The sequence below is a fragment of the Panthera leo genome, chromosome B1 (genome assembly GCF_018350215.1).
Source record: "Panthera leo isolate Ple1 chromosome B1, P.leo_Ple1_pat1.1, whole genome shotgun sequence".
Classification (NCBI taxonomy): domain Eukaryota; kingdom Metazoa; phylum Chordata; class Mammalia; order Carnivora; family Felidae; genus Panthera; species Panthera leo.
The window spans coordinates 75,602,204-75,623,761 of record NC_056682.1 but is presented as its reverse complement, the minus strand read 5'-3'; the positions used below and the strand labels follow the sequence as shown (position 1 = coordinate 75,623,761).

Sequence of the window (21,558 nt, the reverse complement as noted above, 5' to 3'; positions counted from 1 at the left end):
ACCTGACAAGGGTGATGGAAGCTCTCAGGCCAGATTATAAATTTCACGGAGCTGAGGCTGCAGAAGTCTGTGCTTCTGAGTGTGTCTACGGACTTTTTATTGGGACGAGTCTGCAAAAGGCTTGTAACAAGGCCCCTTTTTGGCCTGGAGATATTTTAAGGGGGAATTTAGTGTTGATCTTAAATGCTTTTTGCTAAATTATTTGATTAAGGGAGGCAAGGAGAGAGGATTTCAATCACATTCTACCACCTTTCAATTTAGGGTCATCCGTGTTCAAATAATCCATGAATACATTTGTCTGAAATCTGCCAGAGAAGCATGGCAGCCATTTCCATGCTGCTTTTGGTAATGGGTAAATAACATGACCTTTGAGATAGACTTAGTGTTTTCCCCCGCAACACTCGGTAGAGTCCTTGAAATGCAGCAAATTCAGTAGAAATGAAAAACACAGTATGAATTGTGGGTTATTCCCATAAGCTGTGTATTGAATTAATTAACTCAAAGCTCCAAGAGGGTGTGTACTTTCAAAAATTTCATAGCCTTCTTGCAGATAAGCAATAATTAGAAAAGAGGTGTGTGTGTGTGTGTGTGTGTGTGTGTGTGTATAAGCTCAGCTAAAACATGCTAAACTTGTTATAAATAATGATTAGCGTCTTTTTTTCTGGGGCATGTGTACTTTGAGAGACAGGAACAGAAGTTCACCTTGGTACATATGCCTGGACAGTCAAGAAGCTCCTTTCTAGACTCATGTCCAGAATTCAAAGCCTACTTGTTGGCAGCACCAGCCTCTCATCCTAAAAGGCTGTCCACTAATTTGGTTTTATAAACTTAATCAGCATTCACTAAAGTTACTCTGTGCCAGGTACCATGCTAAGTGTTGAGGCTGAGCTTCCTAACTTTCTGCCAGAACCAGCCAGCCAACCAACCAACCAACCAACTTCCTTGTCAACCAACAGAACACATGGTTTGGGCATGACCAGGTCCAGTTGGTTCATGCCATCCTGCGGATGAGCCAGTTTTCCAGCACATTTCCCTCCCAGCCTACAGGTGTGTAGATTCCAATGACAGATGGCAATGGCTTCACATGACATCAACTCACACATCTTCATGAGATTTTCGTTGGAACAGCAACGAAGCAGACTAAATTCTCACTCATGCAAAGATGTATTTAAAACTGTACTTGAGACCTGTTTATGAGTAGAGCCATACTTTGTGAGTTTCTGACTCTGTCATGCAAATAGGTCTTTTGAATATATAGTCAGGTTCCAAGTAATAATCTGAGCTGTGTTTTGATTTTACTTTTTCTATTAGCAGTCTAATTCTCAGGATTTCAGAAGTGGGCATTCAAGACCATGGGCAATTGTCTGAGGTAGACGGCACTATAAAGATCAGGTGTCTCCATGGCATTTTTCTCTGGAAACGATCAGTCCATAATACAGTCTACACTGGACATAATTTTGGTGATTTGTCTTCATCCGGCTGCCTCCCCACCCCCATCACCCATTTTAGCAAGGCCTTGATTTAAAAGGGTCCGGAAAGATCCTCCAGTATCATCTTTTGTAACGTTTGATTACCCAGAAGCCAGACCTTTGGTGAAAATGGAGTTTTTAAGACAAAACTGAACCATATTATTCCTGAGAAAACCATCCTGCCAGAATCCAGGCTCAGGCTGTCCTGCCCCATTTGTAATTCAGACTTGCAAAGTGCAGAGAGAAGTTGGACTCAGCCTCTCTAGAAAAGAAAATATTCTACTTCTAGGTCCAGTAGGTCGTCAGTGTTGGAACAGAATGCATGCGGAGCAGGCACGTGGTTGCCGCGTGAGGTAACATGTTCTCGCACAATTCTGAGCCACTCATTCTGTCACAATTTTTTAAAAACCTTACCTCTTCTTGCTTATCTGGTTTCCTTTCTGTCCCTGCTCTTTTGGCTGGGTAAGGGGGATGCTTAGGGAAGTCCTGAGCAACTGCCAGCACCTGGGGCACCACTCATGGTCACCCTGGCGATGGGGAAGGTCTGCTTCTCTCTGGTTCCCCAGCTGCCACCGTTCATGACGGCAATGCTTGGACTCTTCTTGGTACGCTGGAGAATCCAGTGTAAAATCAGAGCCTCCGAAGAGTCTGTTCTCTTATGCCACGGTTTGACACGTTACAAGACAGCATTTGTGAAAGTGGTCTTTGAGCACCGTGAGTCAGAGGTAACAAAGGCACGCGGCGCACACAGGGGTGCTCCGGTGTGTTACACAGAAGCCGCATTACTGTCACGAGAACAGGGGTGAAGGCGACCCAGCCTTCACGGAGAGGTTGTTAACTGCACCACAATTACTGCTAAAGGTCAAGATTTTGATGTACTAGTTTATAATCTTATTCTTTCCGGGGAAAACAAATCAATTTAATGTTACATTTTTTTGTTTTAATCTTTTTTCGGCCTGAGGGTGGGATGGGCGGGGGTCCTTGTCAGCTGCACAATCTTTGACGTGTAAGTTAATTTTTTATGTGATATTTCAGTATATATTTTGTTCATTAAATTTATTTGAAAACTTTTTTTATTACAAATAATGTTTCATTTACTCTCAGACCTCCCGGCAATCCCTGGGGAGCTGAGCAGGTGGGCAATGTCACTTTTACTCCGTGGACGAGTGCGGGCTAGTGAGACTAATGCCCTCCTTCCCAGCCCCGCAGGGCCTGTCTAGACAAAAGTGTGTTTATGGCATGTCTGTCCTGTTGTGGTTTTCATCTCCACTCATCTACTTTCAGGTCTAAAATACTGCATCCAGACCATGGTCCCTCTTGACCACTGCTCATGCCTGGCACCTAGAGCAGTGCCTGGCTTTTGGAACTTACTCAGAAATACTTGTTAAAGAAGTGCGGGATGGGAAGTTTTCTTAGAACAGTGACAGCACTTGAAACCGTGTGTTTCACTTAGTTTAGAATTACTAAGGCCTGGAACGTGCTATTCCTTCAGCACCACTGCAGCCATCCTGGAACCACTTCCAGGTCAATGAGGCAAACGGGGCTGTCGCTGCTGGTCTGTGCAGGTAGCATCCCAGGGCAGAGTCGGGTCTGGCCCTGGGTGGCCTACAGCTCTAGCTGGGGCTAGAGACTGGGAGGCACCAGCAGGTTGAGCCCCTGGATGTCAGGTTTCACGGGCTCAGGTTCTCAGTCATGGCCGCTCTGCTGTCCCTCGGGCAGAGACGGACCCAGAACATCTCATGACGACAACTGCTTCTCCAGGATCTCCTTTATCACCGTAGGATCTGCTCGGTTGTGAGTTACTTTTCGTACCAACCCAATCAGTTTGTTTATGGCTCTGGGGTTTCCCCTCTTCGTGTCCATTACCTTTAAAGATAGATAGAAACTGTTTTAGAGGAGAAAATAATGATATGCATACTTAAAAATGCTAAATTAAGGTTTATGTTTGCTGACACTTAAACTTCATTTCTTTTTTTTTCCTGTTAGGATTAGATATAAAATGAGAAAAGGAAAGGGGGGAGGTGTGAACTTCTGAGGAGGTTTCTAGGCTCCCATCACAGGGATGTCTGCCACTCTGCCCTCTGATTAAAGCGGACAAGGAGAGGGCTGTGTGCAAGACGAGGGACTGTCCACAGCAAGGGAGCTGGAGTGCAGGAACGAGGGTGCTCTCCTGGGTGCCACAGTGACACAGGGACACAGAGCTTCTCAGTCTTGGGGTGAGTAACCCTAGATGAACGATCTAGTCTAGTCAGAGTGAGGTCCTTCTCTAATCCTCCCATGGTCAGCAGGCACGGAGATGCCCGGCTTTCCTTCTCCCCCACTGCCTGCCAAGGACACGTGTTTGTCAGAAGACAAATCCGAAAAATGGCAGCTGTCCCGGAGCACGGGGGTTGGGGAGTGCACTGTGGTGGGCAGGATGGGGACAACAAAAGAAGGAGGCGCCAGCTTCCTATCAAGTAGCCACTGACTGTCAGGGCCACCCGCCCCGAGCTCCGGCTCTGCGGCATCTTGATGGGTAATAACGTCTGTGGGCATCTGTACTCAGTGCCGCAGGACGAATCCGAAACTGAAAGTGTGTCTTTATCAGTCACTACAGATGAGGCAGGAAGACGGAGATTGCTGGACCCAGCGCAAGCTCATTTTCCTTATCGAGAGCTCTTTTCAGAGCTGTTAGTGTCCCCGGCAAGCTGATGGGTGGGTGGGTATTATTCTGAAAGAGATGCTAGCAATTTTTTACCCACTAAAAAATCTCTAGACAGTATGATTAGACTTGGGGAGGAAGGGACGGCACTCATTTTCGCTTTTATATTTTGTTCTGTGCTCAGAACACAGAATGACTTGGTTTTCAGCTATGCTCCTGTCAAGGATTTTCTCCATAATTTACAAGTAATTTCCCTTTCTGCCTTTCTTCCCACCTCTTTTAGGCATGGAGCTAAAGCGTTTGCCCATCTTTCTTCCCTTTCTTCCCTTTCTGCAGTCATGCCTGCTGGCTTGTTAGTGAGCGGTCTCCTTATAAAGCAGAGTGAGTGGTAACAGACTCAAAGTGCCCACCCTGGGAGAGGGTGCCGTGCTGGGAGGTCAAAACTTGGATCTGGTGAGCCCAATAAACACCCCTGTAAACTGAACTGCATGAGATGCAACTCCAGGGGTGGATTTTCCTTCTAGGAAATGTGGTATTTTTCTGCTATTCACCAAATTTCAGCTCTTGACCTTAGCTAAAAACGGATAAAGTGTTTTAGGGAACTGCTGAGCAAGCAGGGCGGGCCCTAATTAGGAAGTGCCTCTGGGCGGTGAAAGGGAGCAGTGGAGAGGCTCCTGGCCGAGTCCTCAGGCTGGCCCTGTCCTGGCCTGACCAGGAGAGTAGACCCTCTCCACCCTGTGGTGACCGTTAATTACCACTTGAGGATGCCCCTCCATCACGGCGTGGCACACCCGTTCCAGTGCCTCTTCATCCTGCATCAGTTCAAGCTTCCTTTCTGAAACAATCTGTGATGGAGTCTTCCCTTTACTCCTCCACAATTCCTCAAACACCTACGGGCCAGAGGAGGGAGAGAGGGACAGAGAAGTGAGGACCTGCTCCCCCTGCTGCGGCCAGGACAAGCGGAGCTGAGGTAGAGCAGATTCAGTGAATTCCCAGATGTGCGGGCTGGTTGCTGAGGACTCACAGGGCCCCTGCCGGCAGGAGTCAGAGGGCCAGGGCCAGCTCTGCTTTACGCCCACTGCATAACTTAGTTGAGGTGCTATTATTCTGTTGAAGGCAGGGGCAGCACAGGCTGAGGGATGCAACCACTGCACTGAGATGAAGTCCAGAAAGCTCAGCCTGCTGGGAATTATGATTTCCGGGGGGCAAGAAAGTGGCCCCATAATAAGTTACAAAAGGGAAAATAACTAAAAACATAAATCGTAATCCACAGGGGCCTCTGCCATGCCACGTTTATCCCCTACTGGTGGAGCTAGACCCAAATCTGGCTACGATAACGAATAGTTCATGGTGTATTTTTCTATCTAAAAAAAAAAAAAAATAAGTAACAGCAACAAATCCCCAAACTTATCAAAGTTGGGGAAGAAAGGAATACATTTTTAAAGAAGGCATTTCCTAGGGTGGTTTTCCTCCTTCCTCTTGTTTTTCGAGTGTCAACTGCAGGGGTGGGGTGTGGGCTCCCCTGTTAGTCTCCTGCGGCACCTCCTTCATCTCTGCCAGCGGTCAGTACTGAGCACTGGATGTTCCTTATGAACATTCGGGCTCAGGACAGGCCAGCCAGGAGCCATTCCTCCCAGAGATACAGAGCTTGTCAATAATTAGCACACAGGGCAAAGCAAATGAAGGGGAAGATGCTTCGTATCTCTGCAGGGCTCAAAGGTTTCCCCAGTCTGGACAAAGACAAACCACAAATATTTACCGTCGCTACAACAGTCCGTGCACCTTCCGCTCAGCTATCAGAATACTCACGGGGACTGTGGCTGAGCGGTGTCTTTGGTGGGTCTTCCTAGAAGCCCCCCCGCAGGGCACCCCTCTGGCTACCGCTGCACAGGCCTGGCTGCTTAGAGAAAACCTGTCCCTGCTCTTAGAAAAACACGGACTATATATGCATCCAACCAACTTTTCAACTATTTTTTCAGTCAGAAAATGGGTGAGGCATTGAGGGAGAAGGGCTCAAAAACAGATAAGAACTTTCCCTGCCTTCAACAAACTTCTTAGTGGAGCATCAGCAGCATAGGGATAACGGAACAATGTGTAAGGCAGAACAGCAAGTCTGAAGAATTTCTCTCATCTACTTCTTAGATTAGAAATTTCTTAAATTTCTTAAACTGCAAAACATTGTTTCTAATTTATATGAGTAAATACATGTTGGGGGGATAGGATGAAAATGGCCGAGTAAGAAGATCCTGAATTTGTCTCCTCCCAAGGACACACCAAAACTACAACTACATCCAGAACAATCGTCTCTGAGGACAACCTGAAGACTAGCAGAACAGCTCTTCCACAACTAAAGACCTAAAGTGAGGTGGGCAGGAGGGGCAGAGACGTGGTCTAGTCAGGACCCACACGCCTGGTGTGGCAGTCCACAAGTAGGAGGGAAATCAATGCAGAGGTCCCCCCTGAGGAGTTTGGGGTTCAGACTCATCAGGCACTGCTGCCCTGGGGACCTGTACTGGGAAGATGAGCCCCCCAGTAACGTGTGCCTTTAAAAATCAGCAGGGTTTAGCTCTGGGAGAGCACAAGGGCTACAGGAAATGAGGTTCTGCTCTTAAAAGGTTGGAGTACAAACTCACTCTGACACCCAGCTCAGGGGCAGCCGTTTGAAAAGTGCCAGGCTGGGGCGCCCAGGTGGCTCAGTAGGTTGAGAGTCCGACTTTGGCTCAGGTCATGATACCGCGGTTCGTGAGTTCAAGCCTGTGAGTTCGGGCTCTGTGCTGACAGCTCAGAGCCTAGAGCCTGGAGCCTGCTTTGGATTCTGTGTCTCCCTCTTTCTGCCCCCTGCCCTGCTTGCATTCTCTCTTTCTCTCTCAAAAATAAACAAAGGTTAAAAAAAAAGAAAAGAAAAAAAGAAAAGTGCTTGGGCCATATAAGGAGGAGATTTATTGACTACCCTTAGGGTATGTGCCAGAGGTGCATGGATTTGTGGGAACTTTCTTGTGCAATGGAAGCACTGGTGGGCACCCTCTCTGATACTCTCCATCTACCCTGCAAGCACTGCTCAACCCACCCAGATGTTCCCCTGAGGTGCCCCTCCAAGCAGCTCCTGTGCACCACCCCTGGGGAGTAGTCGGGATCAGCACATACCTTCTACATAAGATCATTCCTCAAGACTGGGCAATGTCGCTGATCTGCTTAGTACATAGAAACAAATACATAGAGTCGGGCAAAACGAGGAGACAGAGGAATATGTTCCAAACAAAAGAACAAGACAAACCTCAAAAAAAGAACTAAACAGAATGGAGGTCAGCAATCTACCTGATAAATAGTTCAAGGTCACAGCCATAAAGATGCCTACCAAACTTGGGAGAAAAATGAATACAGTGAGAACTCCAACAAAGAGAAAATATGAAAAAGAGCCAATGAGAGCTGAATACAATAACTGAAATGAAAATACAGTAGAAGGAATCGAGAGCAAATATGGATCGGCATCTGGAAGACAGGGTAATGGAAGTCCCCTGAGATGAGCAGCAAAAAGAAAAAAAGAATCTTAAAAGCAACAAAAGGAAAGCACCTAGTTATGGACAAGGGAAACCCCATAAGACCATTAGCTGATTTTTCCACAGAAATCTGGTAGGCCAGGAGGGAGTGGCATGATATATTCAAAGTGCTGAAAGGAAAAAACCTACAACCACAAATCTACCTGGCAAGGTTATCGTTTGGAATTAAGGAGACAGAGTTTCTGAGAAACAAAAGCTAAAGGAGTTCATCACCACTAAACCAGCTTTAGAAGAAATGTTACAGGGGCTTTTGGAAACAAAAAAGGAAAGGCTACAACTATAAGAAAACCGTGAAAGGAAAAAATCTCTGACAAAAGCAAACATACAGTAAAGGTAGTTTGAAGGTTAAAAGTAAAATCAGCTAATCTATAAAAATTAGTTAAGCAATACACAAAAAGACTGAAAATATGACATCAAAACAATGGGAAGAGGAGGAAAACCATAGTGCTTGTAGAATGTATTTGAGATTAGGTGACCATTAACTTAAAACAGACTGCCATATACGTAGGGTATTATATTATGAACCTCATGGTAACCGTAAACCAAAACCTGTAATAGGCACACACAATAAAAAGAAAAAGAAATTCAAACATAACACTAAAAGTCATCAAACCACAAGGGAAGAGAACGAGAAGAAAGGAATAGAAAAGAACTACAGAAACAACCAGCAACTAATAAAATGGCAGTAAGTACATACCTACCAATAATTACTTTAAATGTAAATGAATTAAATGTTCCATTCAAAGAACATCGGGTGGCTGAATGGATTTAAAAAACAAAACAAAACAACAACAACAACACCCCCCCCCCGCCCCCCACCAAACCCAGGACCCACATTTGCTACCTTACCAGAGACTCATTTCAGACATAAAGACACACAAAGATTGAAAGTGAAGGGATGGAAAAAGACATTCTATGTAAATGGGAATGAAAAGAAAGCTGGGGTACCAATGATTATATCAGACAAAATAGATTTTAAAACAAAGACCATAACAAGACAAAGAAGGGCACTACATAATGGTAAAGGGATCAATCCAACAAGATGACAAAACAATTATAGTATCTTTGCACCCAATACAGGAGCACCTGAATATACAAAGCAAATATTAACACAAAGGGAGTAATTAACAGTAATACATCAGCCTCTTGAACAACACAGAGCTTAAGGGTGCTGATCCCCTTTGCAGTCAAAAACCACATATAACTCTTGACTCCACAAACCTTAAGTACTAACAGCTTACTGTAGACCAGAAGCCTTACTGAAAACATAAACAGTTGTTAACACATTTTGTATGTTAGATATATTATATACCGTATCTTTACGATAAACTAGAGGAAATAAAATGTTATTAAGAAAATCATAAGAGAAATATATTACTGTACTTATCAATACCATAAGTTAATGTACATTTACAAGTATCATCTGTCAGTACCTATATTAATACTGTCTTATACAAAACACTGTTATATGTATACAGCAAAAATAAAGACATTGTGAAAAAAATTATATTTACAAAATAAAAACTTTCTAATATATGTTGAAAAAAAACCTGTGTGTAAGTGGACCCACATAGTTCAAACCTGTGTTGTTTAAGGGTCAACTGTACAATAATAGTAAGGAACTTTAACACCTCACTTACATCAATGGAAAGATCACCCAGACAGAAAATCAATAAGGAAACAGTAGCCTTAAATCACACAATAGACCAGTTGGACGCCTACCACCCCAAAACAGCAGAATACATATTTTCTTCAAGTGCACATGGAACACTCTCCAGGACAGATCACATGTGAGGCCACAAAACAAGTCTTGATAAATTTAAGAGGACTGAAATCGTATCAAACATCTTTTCTGACCATGACTGTATTTCAAGGATACTGATTTCAAGGAAAAAAACCTGGAAAACACAGAAACATGGAGGCTAAACAACATGCTACTGAATAGCCAATGGGTCAACAAAGAAATCAAAGATGCAATAATAAAAATACCTTGGGGCAAATGAAAATGGAAACATACATTCCAAAATCTATGGAACACAGCACAAGCAAATGTCATAAGAGGGAAGTTTACAGCAATCCAGGCCCACGTCAAGAAACAAGAATAAGTTTCAATCTAACCTTACACCTAAAGGATCTAGAAAAAGAACAAGCAAAGCTCAAGCTTAGTAGAAGCAAGAAAATAATAAAGATCAGAGTGGAAATGAATAGACACCAAAAAACAAAACAAGAAAAATAGAAAAGATAAATGAAACCAAGAGCTATTTCTCTGAAAAGATAAGCCAAATTGGCAAACCTTCAGTCAGACTCATTGAGAAAAAAAGAGGTTCCAAATAAAATAGGAAATGAAAGATAAGTTATAACTGATACTAGAGAAATACTAAAGATTGTAAGAGACAACTGTGAAAACTTGTATGCCAACAAACTGAACAATCTAGAAGAAATGAATAAATTCCTAGAAACATATAATCTTCCAAAACTGAATCAGGAAGATATAGAAAATCTGAACAGACCAATTACCAATAATGAAATTGAATCAGTAATAAAAATTTCTCAACAAACAAAGTCCAGGCCTAGACAGCTTCACAGGCAAATTCTACCAAACATTTTTAAAAGAGTTAACCTATACTTCTCAAACAATTGTTAAAGAAATTGAAGAGGAAGGAACATTTCCAAATTCATTGTACAAGGCTAGCATTACCTTGATAACAAAACCAAGGACACTACCAAAAAAAAAAATAAAAAAAATAACAGGTCAATATTCGTGATCAACAACAGATGCAAAAATCCTCAACAAAATGTTAACAAATTGAATTAAAAAGTATGTGAAAAGGATCATACACCATGATCAAGAGTGATTTATTCCACGGATGCAAGGATGGTTCAACATACACAAATCAACCAACATGATACACCACATTAACAAAATGAGGATAAAAATCATATGATAATCTCAATAGATGCAAAAAAAAAAACCTCTGACAAAATTCAATATCCATTTATGACAAATAAAGTGGCTAGAGAGGAAACACACTTTAACATAATAGAGACCATATATGCAAAACGTACAGCTAACGTATTCAACAGTAAAAGCTGAAAGCTTTTCCTCTAACATCAGGAACAAGACCAGGATGGCCACTTTTGCCACTATCTTATTCAACATAGTACTGTAAGTTCTAGCTTAGTCCTAGCAATCAGGGGAGAAAAAGAAAGAAAAGGCATCCAATTGGTAAGGAAGAAGTTAATCTGTCACTATTTATGGATGACATGATACTAAGAAGTCTCTAAAGACTCCACCAAAAAACTATTAGAATAAACAAATTCAGTTGCAGGATACAATATACAGAAATTGGTTGTGCTTTTCTAATAATGAAATACCAGAAAGAGAAGAAAGCAATCCCATTTACAACTGCATCAAAAAAAAAATAACATACCTAGGGGAAAAAAAAATGTAACCAGAGTGAAAGACCTGTACTCTGAAAACTATGAGACACCGATGAAAGAAACTGAAGATGACACAAATAAATGGAATGATATTCCATCCTCACTGACTGGAAGAATTTATATTGTTAAAATGTCCATACTAACTAATCTACAGATTCAATACAATCCCCATCAAAATGCCACCATTATTTTACACAGAACTAGAACAAATAGTCCTAAAATTTGTATGGAACCACCATAAAAGACCCTAAATAGCAACAATAATCTTGAGAAATAAAAACAAAGTGTGAAGCAGCATGTTCCCTGATTTCAAACTGTACTACAAATCTACAGTAATCAAAACAGTATGATACTGGCAAAAAGGGGAAAAAAAACAGATACAGAGGTCAATGGAACAGAGGCCAGAAATAAAACCATACTGATATGTTCAATGAATCTATGACAAAGGAGTCAATAAATATAATGCAATATAATAAATCTACCTGCAAAATAATCAAACTACCACTTTCTTACACCATTTACAAAAATTAACTCAAAATGGATTAAAGACGGAGATGTAGACCTGAAACTATAAAATTCTTAAAACAGTAAAATCTTGGACACTGGTCTTAGCAATGTTAATTTGGGTTTGTCTCCTCAGGCAAGGGCAATGAAAGCAAAAATAAACGGGACTATCAAACCAAAAACCTTTTTTGTACAGCAAAGGACACCATCAACACAATGAAAAGTTAACTTGCTGAATGGGAGAAGATATTTGCAAGTGATCTATCCAGTAAGGGGTTAATATCCAAAATATATAAAGAGCTCATACAACTCAACACTAAAAAACATCAAATGATCTGATTAAAAAACGGGTGGAAGACCTGAATAGACAGTTTTCCAAAGAAGACCTACAGATGACAAACACATGAAAAGATGCTCAACATCAGTAATCTTGAGGGAAATGCAAATCAAAACCACAATGAGGTACCACCTTCTGTCAGAATGGCTAAAAACAAAACACAAGAAGCAATAAATGTTGGTGAGGAGAAAAGGAATCCTCATACACTGTTGGTAGGAATGTAGACTGATGGAGCCACTCTGGAAAACAGTGTGGCAGCTCCTCAAAAAATTAAAAATAGAACCACCGTATGATCCAGTAATCCCACTTCTGGATATTTATCCAAACAAAATGAAAAAAACAATTTGAAAAGATATATACATCTGTATGTTCACTGCAGCATTATTTATAATAGCCAGGATATGGAAGCAACCTAAGTGTGTATCAAAAGATGAATGGATAAAGAAGATGTGGTATATATATATAAACGAATATTACTCAGCCATAAGAAAGAAAATCGTGCCACTTGTGACAACATAGATGGACCTACAGGGTACTATGCTAAGGGAAATAAGTCAGAAATAAAAATATCATATGAGTTCATTTGTATGTGGAATCTAAAAAACACAAGACAAATGGACTCAGGGATACAGAGAACAAAATGGTGGTTGTGGGAAATATGTGAAGTGGACTAAGAGGTATAAACTTACAGTTACAAAACAAGTCACAGGGATGTCCAGGTACAGCATAGTGATTATAGTCAATAATAAACTTTGGTAACAGATGGTAATTAGAGTTCTAGCGATCATTTTATAATGTACATAAATGTTAAGTCACTAAGTTGTACACCTGAAATTAATCTAAGATTATGTGTCAACTATACTTCTATTAAAAACATGTTCACTGTAGAAAATAAGGAAATATAAAAATGATAAAAAGAAATCACCTGTATTTCCCATTCCCTCAAGATAATAAATGTTAGTATTTTGGTGTTTTTCCTTCCCCTATTTTTCTTTGGGAACACAGTTGCAATCATAACATATATACAGTCTGTGATCTGCTTTTGTTTTGCTTGCTACAGAACTACTTTTCATATTAATAAAAAAATTAATATCCATTAAGTATATTTATCATAATATGATTAAATTAGCCCTCTGGTAAGTATTTAGACTTTGACCAGTGTTTATTTTGTTCATCTGCACAGTCTCCTAAAACAGTGCCTAAAAAATGTCCAACATTCAGCAGGAGAATGTGGAAATCTCAAGAGGGATCTAGGTCTCTGGCTCAAAAGTGCAATCACCTGTGAGGACTTAGGAATCTATGCAGCACCTCTTTATAGGCAGATGAGGTGCAAAGCTCAGCAGACGTGGGCGGTCCCTGGGGCCTGGGAATCGTAAGCTGGCACACCTGGCCAACCCAGGAGGCCGCTCCTGGGCCTGCCTCATTTTTCTTGGCCCGCAACAGCCACCGTGGCTGACAGCACACAGCGGACCCGAGGAGGCTGACCAGGGGCTCAGCCTTTGCCTGGCACCTAATACAGTGGGACCCGACAGGCTCGAACGCTGGTTGGATGAGCCTGAGCCAAAAACACCAGAACAGAGGCCATGTGAGGCAGCTCGGGAACCGCTGCCAAACCACACCATTCAAGAGGAAAAGCAAGACAACGCTAGGATGGATACTTTTAAATGCAGAGGCTGGCTGCTCCCTGAGAAAGTAGAGCAAGGTAGGGCGGGGATACAGAGTGACACCGGAGAAACATTTCAGCAGCCTCCAGGAACAAATGGGAGCCCTGTGTCTGGGGTGTTCTCTACTCCCAGAGTGAAAACATACCAGCTTATTAACTTCCTCAATTGGTCGAGTGGCCACCGCAGCCCAGCCCCAGCCCCAGCCCCCCTGGGCCGATGCAGTAGACTCCAGCTGTCTAATCCTCTGCTCGTTCCTGTTTGAGACACAGTCTGTGCACTCCTGGCCGAAGCCCAGCAGGGTGAGAATCACTGAAGGGGCCTTCCACCTCCAGGCCAGACTCGACAGGGCTCCCCAGCCCTCTTGCTGCAAACATAATGGCTTCTGTACTTGCCAGCCTCGTGCTGCAGCATAAATCCTCAGCTTTTGTCTGTGTTTAATCACCACCCTGGGAAGTGCTATCGAAGTGCAACTGTTTCTGGCTAGGAGTGCAGCTCCCAGGCCCTGCCGCTGCCCACCCAAGATCAAAGTCCCTAACACAGGATTCTTAGGGTAATGCTGGCCGTCTGTGTTAAATGGCCACTGAAAGCATGGGGTCACACAAGCTGGGAACCCCCAATCACACACTGACCACGGAGCCGGCTCTGACACATAGGGCAGCCTTAAGGTTCCCTGGGGACTGAATTCACACACCCTGTCAACTACTACCCAGTTGTGTCTCGATAAAGCTATTTTTAAAGTATCTGGAAGGAAGGATGGAAGGAAAGCAGATGGGCCTCTCACCTGTCCAGGGGTTTCCAGGGTCAGAGTGTGGAGGAAAGGCCTGTTGAAGGGAGAAGGTAGGGAGGGGGCCGGGACAGGAACAGAAAGGGGTGTCCCCTCTGCTCAAAGGCAAGAACTGTGAAAGGTCATTCTTCTAGAAAGGCACAAACATCAGCCCAAGCCCTGAAAAGAAGTAGGGCACAGTAAAATGCACATAGAACTGAAGCACTCACTAAAACGGAGAAAAAGACATCACATCATTTGTAACAGTTTTACTGCATTACATATAACATTTTCTGCATTAAAAGGGGTTGGTGATTTCTCTTTAAAGCAGATCCCAAGGTAGACAAGAGGAGACGGGTTAAGTGGCACACCTACATGTTAAAATTCAATTTCCATCGCTATGGAATCATAACCCGGCTTGGTTCCACTTGAAATGCCAACCGGACAATCCCCAAGAGACAGTGGATAAGCCACATCTATTTCCGGTGTGCACAAAGGAGGCATGCACACAGTCCACACCATTTCCCCTGGGGCTGTGGCTGGCCAGCAGTGTGGACAACGCCCAGGGCCTCTGACTCACAAGAGGCTCAGGATCCCAGGGTGCAGGTCTGCAGGTGAACCGTGACTCTGACGGCCCTCTCCTTGGTGAGGGAGACGGGCCGCTACCCACAACTTCAACAGCTAGAACTAGATCCTGTGACAAGAATCGAGATGCTTTTGTCCACAGTTACCAGGAGGTTGCTCATGATGATACGTAATCTTTTTCTCTTTCCGTTTCTGAAAAACAGGAGTGCTGCATCATAGCAACCTGTCAACACCCCTGCCCCTGGGGTGCCAAGGGGATGAGGCCTGTAAATCTCAGGAGCACTGCCGGAGTACCTCCAAGGAAGGGGCGGTAAAATGTGTAAGGGATGAAATAATGGGCAATGATGTAAGGGAGAGTGATGGGTTAATAGTAAATTAGACATAAAGTGGGAGATTCTTTGGAATTCAGAGTGTTCTAAGGACAGGATGGCTCTTTCTACATATCTGTCATCCTTAGGAGTCAGTTACTTGGTCTACTTTTTTTTCCTCATCTCCTGGTCATCTAATCACTAATAGAACCCCAATCCGTCAGAGGGAAACACCAAGAAGGAGTAGAAGCAGAGAGTCTGCTCTACTGGAGCACCCTCTGGCACACAGGGTTTCTAGAAGCCAAGACCTACTTGGATTCTTTTTAAAAATTCAGTAAAAAGTTAATTGTAACATTTTTCTTTTAAAAAAGTACCCTACAAAAGACACAAAAAGATGCTCAACGTAGTTGGTCATTAGGGAAATGCAAATCAAGCCCACAGTGAGATTATCGCTTTACACCTACTACTAGGATGACTATAATCAAAAAGACAATAACAAGTGCTAGCAAGGATATGGAGACACTGGAACCCTCATACATTGCTGATGGGTATGCAACTGGGTGCAGCCAGTTTGGAAGATAGTCGGGCGGCTCCTCAAAATGTTAAATGTACAACTACCATATGACCCAGAAATTCCGTTCGTACAGGTCTATACGTAACCAACTTGAAAACACATGCTCAAACAAAAACATCTGAACACAAATGTTCAAAGCAGCATGTTCAATAAGAGCCCAAAACTGGAAACAACTCAAATGTCCATTTACTGATGTGGCATATACTTACAGTAGAATATTCTTTAGCCTTAAAAAGAAATGAAGTACTGGCACATGTTAAAACATAGATGGATTTTGAAAACATCACGTTAAGTAAAATAAGCCGGACACAGAGGCCACATACTGTACAAGTCTATTTACATTAAATGTCCAGAATAGGCAAATCCACAGAGACAGAAAGTAGATTAGTAGTAACCTAGGGCAAGGGGTTAGTGGGGAGTGACTGCTAATGGTTTGGTTTTTTGTGTGATGAGAATGTTCTGGAATTAGATAGGGTGATGGCCGAATAGGTTTGTGGATATACTAAAAGCCAATGAACTGCCTGGCTCATAAAGAAATAAACTAAAAAAAAAAAAATCACTATAACCTCTTATTTCTTATTTTCTAAAGTCTTTATTTCTCTAACTTCATGTCTGTCCATCCCATCAATCCATCCTTCTAATAGTACATGTGCATGGAAGGATGCCTGGAAGGGTGTCCACCCAATATTAATGGTAGTTATTTCAAGGTGGTAAAATTTGAAGATCTTTATATTTTTCTATATTACTTAAATTCTTTATAATGAAAAAATAACTTTTTTTTTCCACGAGAAAATCATACATGATTTTATTAAATACAGAAAACAAAGTAGAAAAATAAATAAAGCAAAACCCCCAAGGCAATAATATATACAGGAGATTCCCTCATGCAACATACATTTAACACCTTTCTAGTCAGACTTTTATTTCAGTTTGATTACCTCACAGCAGCCAGGATTCACCCTGCTTCCTTTGAGCATGCTGAAAGTTGATACAATCTAAGATGTCCCTACCTACATCTGAACCAACCATCAGCATCTTCTAGCATTTTCCATTGGTCCTACCGAACCAATCACATTCACTGCACTAGGTTTCCTCCCTTTTCCTCGTCTGGTGGGGCAGGATGAGTGAGAAGGGGAAGATTTTTTTCCCTTCTTTCATTTCAAATACTACAATTCATCTGCTCTTATGTATATATATATATATGTGTGTGTGTGTGTGTGTGTGTGTGTGTGTGTGTGTGTGTATACCCCCTCAGGCCATCTAATCTTTCTGTCACTGCTGAGCACTGTCATAAACATTTGTATTCCTCTGACATCCAGGCAACTCAAATCCTTTCCTACAAGTGCCAAGGTCCCTGTAGTCGACAGCCTCACTGGGCGGTGGGTAAACAGAGCCTTTATTAGTTCTGTCTCCAGTTTCATTGCACAGAGCTGGGTGTGAGTGCCACAGCGCCTCATAATTAGCCAAAAGCAGTTGCTTTTCCAAAGCCTCACTTTGTGCCTGCCACTACTGTTGATGCGGTATAAATATTAAATGCAGAAGGCACCATTAAAGTCACACTAAGTTTCTGGCTGAAGCATTGATGGCTCTGATACCCAAAGTTGAAATAAGGCAGCCACCTTGGTGTTCTTTATCCTTTAAGACTTTTCTGGATTCCAGGAACCTTTCACCCACCTATGACTGTCAGGTGGAAAGGAGACGAGGCAGAGGCCACCTTTGATGACGATGCTGTTTTTCTCAGTTTGCATACACTGCGCATGTGTATAAAGTTTTATCTACTAAACAAGAGGCAGTCTGTCTGACCTCATCCTCCTTGCTGGAAGACTAAATTTCAGGGGGCAATCATGTAATGAAGACAAATAAAGCCCTAGTAGTGGCTGGGAGCCTGCAGGGGACTGAGAAGGACTAGAGGGCTGGGGAGCAGTGCTGAAGGTGCTCTGGCATCGGCCTCGTGGGGGTCACAGGGGCAGTGCACGTGCTTCGAAGCCCCCAAAAGCTACAGTCCCGCCTTTCACATAAACAAATGTTTGGAAAACGTTCCAGGCAAAACCACACAGGAACCACCTGCTTAGCAAAGATGAAAAGCACATTACCTGCATTGCACATACCAGCTTTTTTTCATTTGCTAACTGAAATGTTTCTACCTTTTCAGTATGAAAACAGCCCTTACACACATTTAATACTTTATGAAATTCAGTTAGTGATGGCATTTGAATTTCACATACAACATCTACTGGAATAGCAGAGCAGTCAGAAACTTTAGGAAGTGGGGACATACCTGTTTAGCTGCTGCTGAAGAAATTACTTTTCTGTCCAGTAGGTTGAGAAGCTCAGCCAGCACAGAAGGTGTGACAGGACTAGCAGCCCCCAAAAGGAGAGAAAAATAAATGTATATTTCACACTGTCAGCATACACCCATTTAGAAGAAGAGTACTTGATTTTGTAGGTTTAAATAACACACCCAGGAATGGAAATAACAGGGCAATGGGGCTCTATTTTATTTATTTATTTTGTAGGTTAGGATATAACATGTTTCGGTGACTAGTGTTGTTTTACCACTCAACAGTAATGGCCGTTTGGCAGAAGTTGTAGCAACAACTGCTCAGTTTAATTAGTCAAAAAAAAAAAAAAAAAAAAAAAAAAGGAGTGGCTGCAAAATTCATGAACCATGACAAGAGAAAAACAAAACAACAACAAAAAAACAACCACTCAGTAATTAAATATTTTCGAATGCAAGATCAGTCTAAAAATTACTTCAAACAAAAGAGCTAACAAGGCTACTTTTCTGAGTGCTTTTATGCAAATATAAATTCTTTTTAATTGTAAGAGCTTTTCCTTAAGAGAGTGCAGTGACTGCCATCCGCTTCGTTAACTGTCCCCATGGGCATCTGCACAGACACTGTTCTCCTCCACAGGCTCACAACAGCTTTCTCAGAGCTTTCACCACAGAAGGGCCCAGGATCCATTATATCTATACCTTTAGGATGTGACTTAGTGAAAAGTAACACTGAATTATAGACTATTTTAAAAAAAATTTTTAGTGTTTATTATTTTTGAGAGAGAGAGAGCACAAGCTGGGGAGGGGCAGAGAGGGAGACAGAATCTGAAGCAGGCTCCGGGCTCTGAGCTGTCAGCACAGAGCCTGATGTGGGGCTCGAACTCACAGACTGTGAGATCTTGACCCGAGCCGAAGTTGGATGCTTAACCAACTGAGCCACCCAGGCGCCCCTAGACTATTTCTTTTAAAATATGTGATTTTGCTATCTTATTATTTAAAAGCAGGCTTCACGCCCAGGGCAGAGGCCAACACGGGGCCTGAACTCACGACCCCGAAATCATGATCTGAGCCGAGATCAAGAGCCACTGGTCTGAGCCACCCAGGCACCCCTGATTTTGCTACTTTTAAACACATACAGCAACTAGGCTAAAAGAACACTGTTTATCTGAGGTCATTAGGGGACTAGTTTTAAATAGGAATGACTTATAAATAGCACGTTAGTATGTCTGTATAAACTAAAACTTTTGAAATGCTTAACACCACTTGAAAACACCTTTTGTCTTAGTTTTCATCAATCACAATTAATTTCTTTGAGTGCTTTTAGATAATAAAAAGGAAATTGCCACTTAGCCCCTATCCAGTTTCCATGCATTCCAAACCAACTGAGTTCAAGTTTACCAGCTCTGACTTACTGGACTCTGATTCAAGCACAGTGAAACCTCATTAGGGTTGTTCATTCGAAGCAGCTGACACACGGAGGCAGACCATCATCCTTAAAGTCTTTGTTTATCCCAAAGTATGGATAAGAGGTAATTCCAAGTGGAAATTAAGTTTGGAGACTGTCTGGTGTTATTAAGTTGGCATTCGGAACATCTGTGAATCACCCTGATTAAATCTCAGCAGCAAGAGGGACAGAGGGCTGGGAAATAAACTGATAAACCCCCTTTCCAGCCTTCTACCTTACTGACAAGTAATAAAGAATCAGTTTGTTTTAAAAATGTGGGTTCCTTGGATGCTCTGCAATCCTAGAAAATACAGTGGCTGATTAGAGTGTAGACAGTGTATAAGAACCCTTAATAAGCATTGAGGTTGAACTGGATTTCTAGAGCATGAAAAAAAGAAAAGGTCCCTTCTCCCATTTGAGTTGATGATATAAGGGACATGGAGATGGAGAATAGAAATAGAACACAACGTAACTAAAAATACTTTGCTTTTCATCTAATGACCTTAATTCGTTAGTTAGGTCATAAATGTACACCATAAAATACTTCCACTGACCTAACAGCATTTGAGATTTCTCACTCATCTTTCTGTACCCACAAATGCTTGACACACAGTCGGTCAGTAAGAAATTGTGTCACAGAACTCTTCTCACCAACAGGGATATCTATCTGGTATACCGCCTACATTAATTCCAGATATGCCGGGGCTATCCTTGAATACGACAATGACAAAGATCAGTACCTGTCACGCGGATCCTGAAAGACCCCACTCCTCAGTTAAATAAATAAACCATCATCAGATTTGCAACATATTGGCAGCCGAGGCACAAGCTACTGATTTGTTGCTGTCAGATGCCAGTCTCTGGACAGTGAATGTGTCTCCACTAAGAAGAATCTGACACCTAAACGCTTAAGCTTTGCATGCCAGCTTCCAATCCCCTGAGGCCAGTGTAGGTACAAAGGGATCCTTCCAATCTGCCCGCTTCCTCTAGTCCCGCTAGCACTCTTTCAGGGTCACGACACCACCTCCAGCTTGCATCGGGAGCAGACGCACTGCCACCTCTACAACTGCACATTCCTGCCCCCTCCCTGCATCAGAGAAATGAGCAGCCCATCTCCATCTCTGCACCCATTTCAAGCCTAAAGTCCACCTTCTCTACTTCTGCTAAGATGGGACACAGGAAGCTCCTGGAGGAGGATACTGGGGCTTGGACATCCAGGTGGCTCTTGCTGCTCAATAATCCTTGTGTTCCTCTCGATGAATTCCCCACACCCCTATCCGGTGGTCCCACCAAAGCAACTGTAACAGCCACGGCATCTTCTTCCCACCTCCCTTCTCAGCGCCTGCCCCCACTTCTCACTTCATAAGGAGAGCAGCTCATGATGCACGACTCAGAAATTTCTATCATGCCCTCCTCCTCCTCTTTCAGCAAACAAACCCCTCAACCCATGCTTTTATCCCATTACTTTCCACTCCTGCAGATCCCATTTGCATGTTTGTTTCCTCTCTCTTGGCTTTAATCATGCACCCTCACAAATGCTCAGATCTTCCTACCTTGAAAATGTCTGCAAGTGATCTCGGAGTCTGCAAGCCTGGTGTCTTACCTTACTTTTACGGATAAATATCTAGCATTAGTGGTTACTATCTGTCCTCGTAAGCATGTGCCATTCCAGCACCAATCCTCCCCCTCTACAGAAGATGTTCTCTTAAAAATCACACCCCTCCTCGCTCGTTGCCAAGTGTAACAGCTTTCCCCATTCTGCTGCACCCCGACTTCTGGGCTACATTTAAAGCCCTTTGTGAAAACTCCTCTCCTTGGGCCTCCAATCTCTTCCCTCTCCCTGGTTGTCCCTCATTCACTCCTGGCCCGATAATGAGCACCGGCCAGCATTCTTTCCCACATGGTCTTCTGCCTTCACCTCAGGCTGCCAGGGAAAGGAAGCACATCTGTTCCCAAGACTGCCACTGCTTCTTCGGGGTCCAGTTCTCTCCAC

General features: G+C 42.8%; 1 protein-coding gene across 1 annotated transcript in view; it reads right to left on the bottom strand.

Moving 5' to 3' along the window:
- Positions 1 to 1,906: 1,906 nt before the first annotated feature.
- Positions 1,907 to 21,558, bottom strand: part of GATB (glutamyl-tRNA amidotransferase subunit B) — an 84,736-nt gene continuing 65,084 nt past the window's right edge. The window contains exons 11-13 of the mRNA XM_042935308.1: positions 18,122 to 18,200; positions 4,866 to 5,000; positions 1,907 to 3,335 (exon numbers count right to left, since the gene is read on the bottom strand). Of these exons, the coding sequence (XP_042791242.1) occupies positions 3,207 to 3,335; positions 4,866 to 5,000; positions 18,122 to 18,200 (343 nt within the window). The 3' untranslated portion in view covers positions 1,907 to 3,206. The remainder of the gene's footprint in view (positions 3,336 to 4,865; positions 5,001 to 18,121; positions 18,201 to 21,558) is intronic.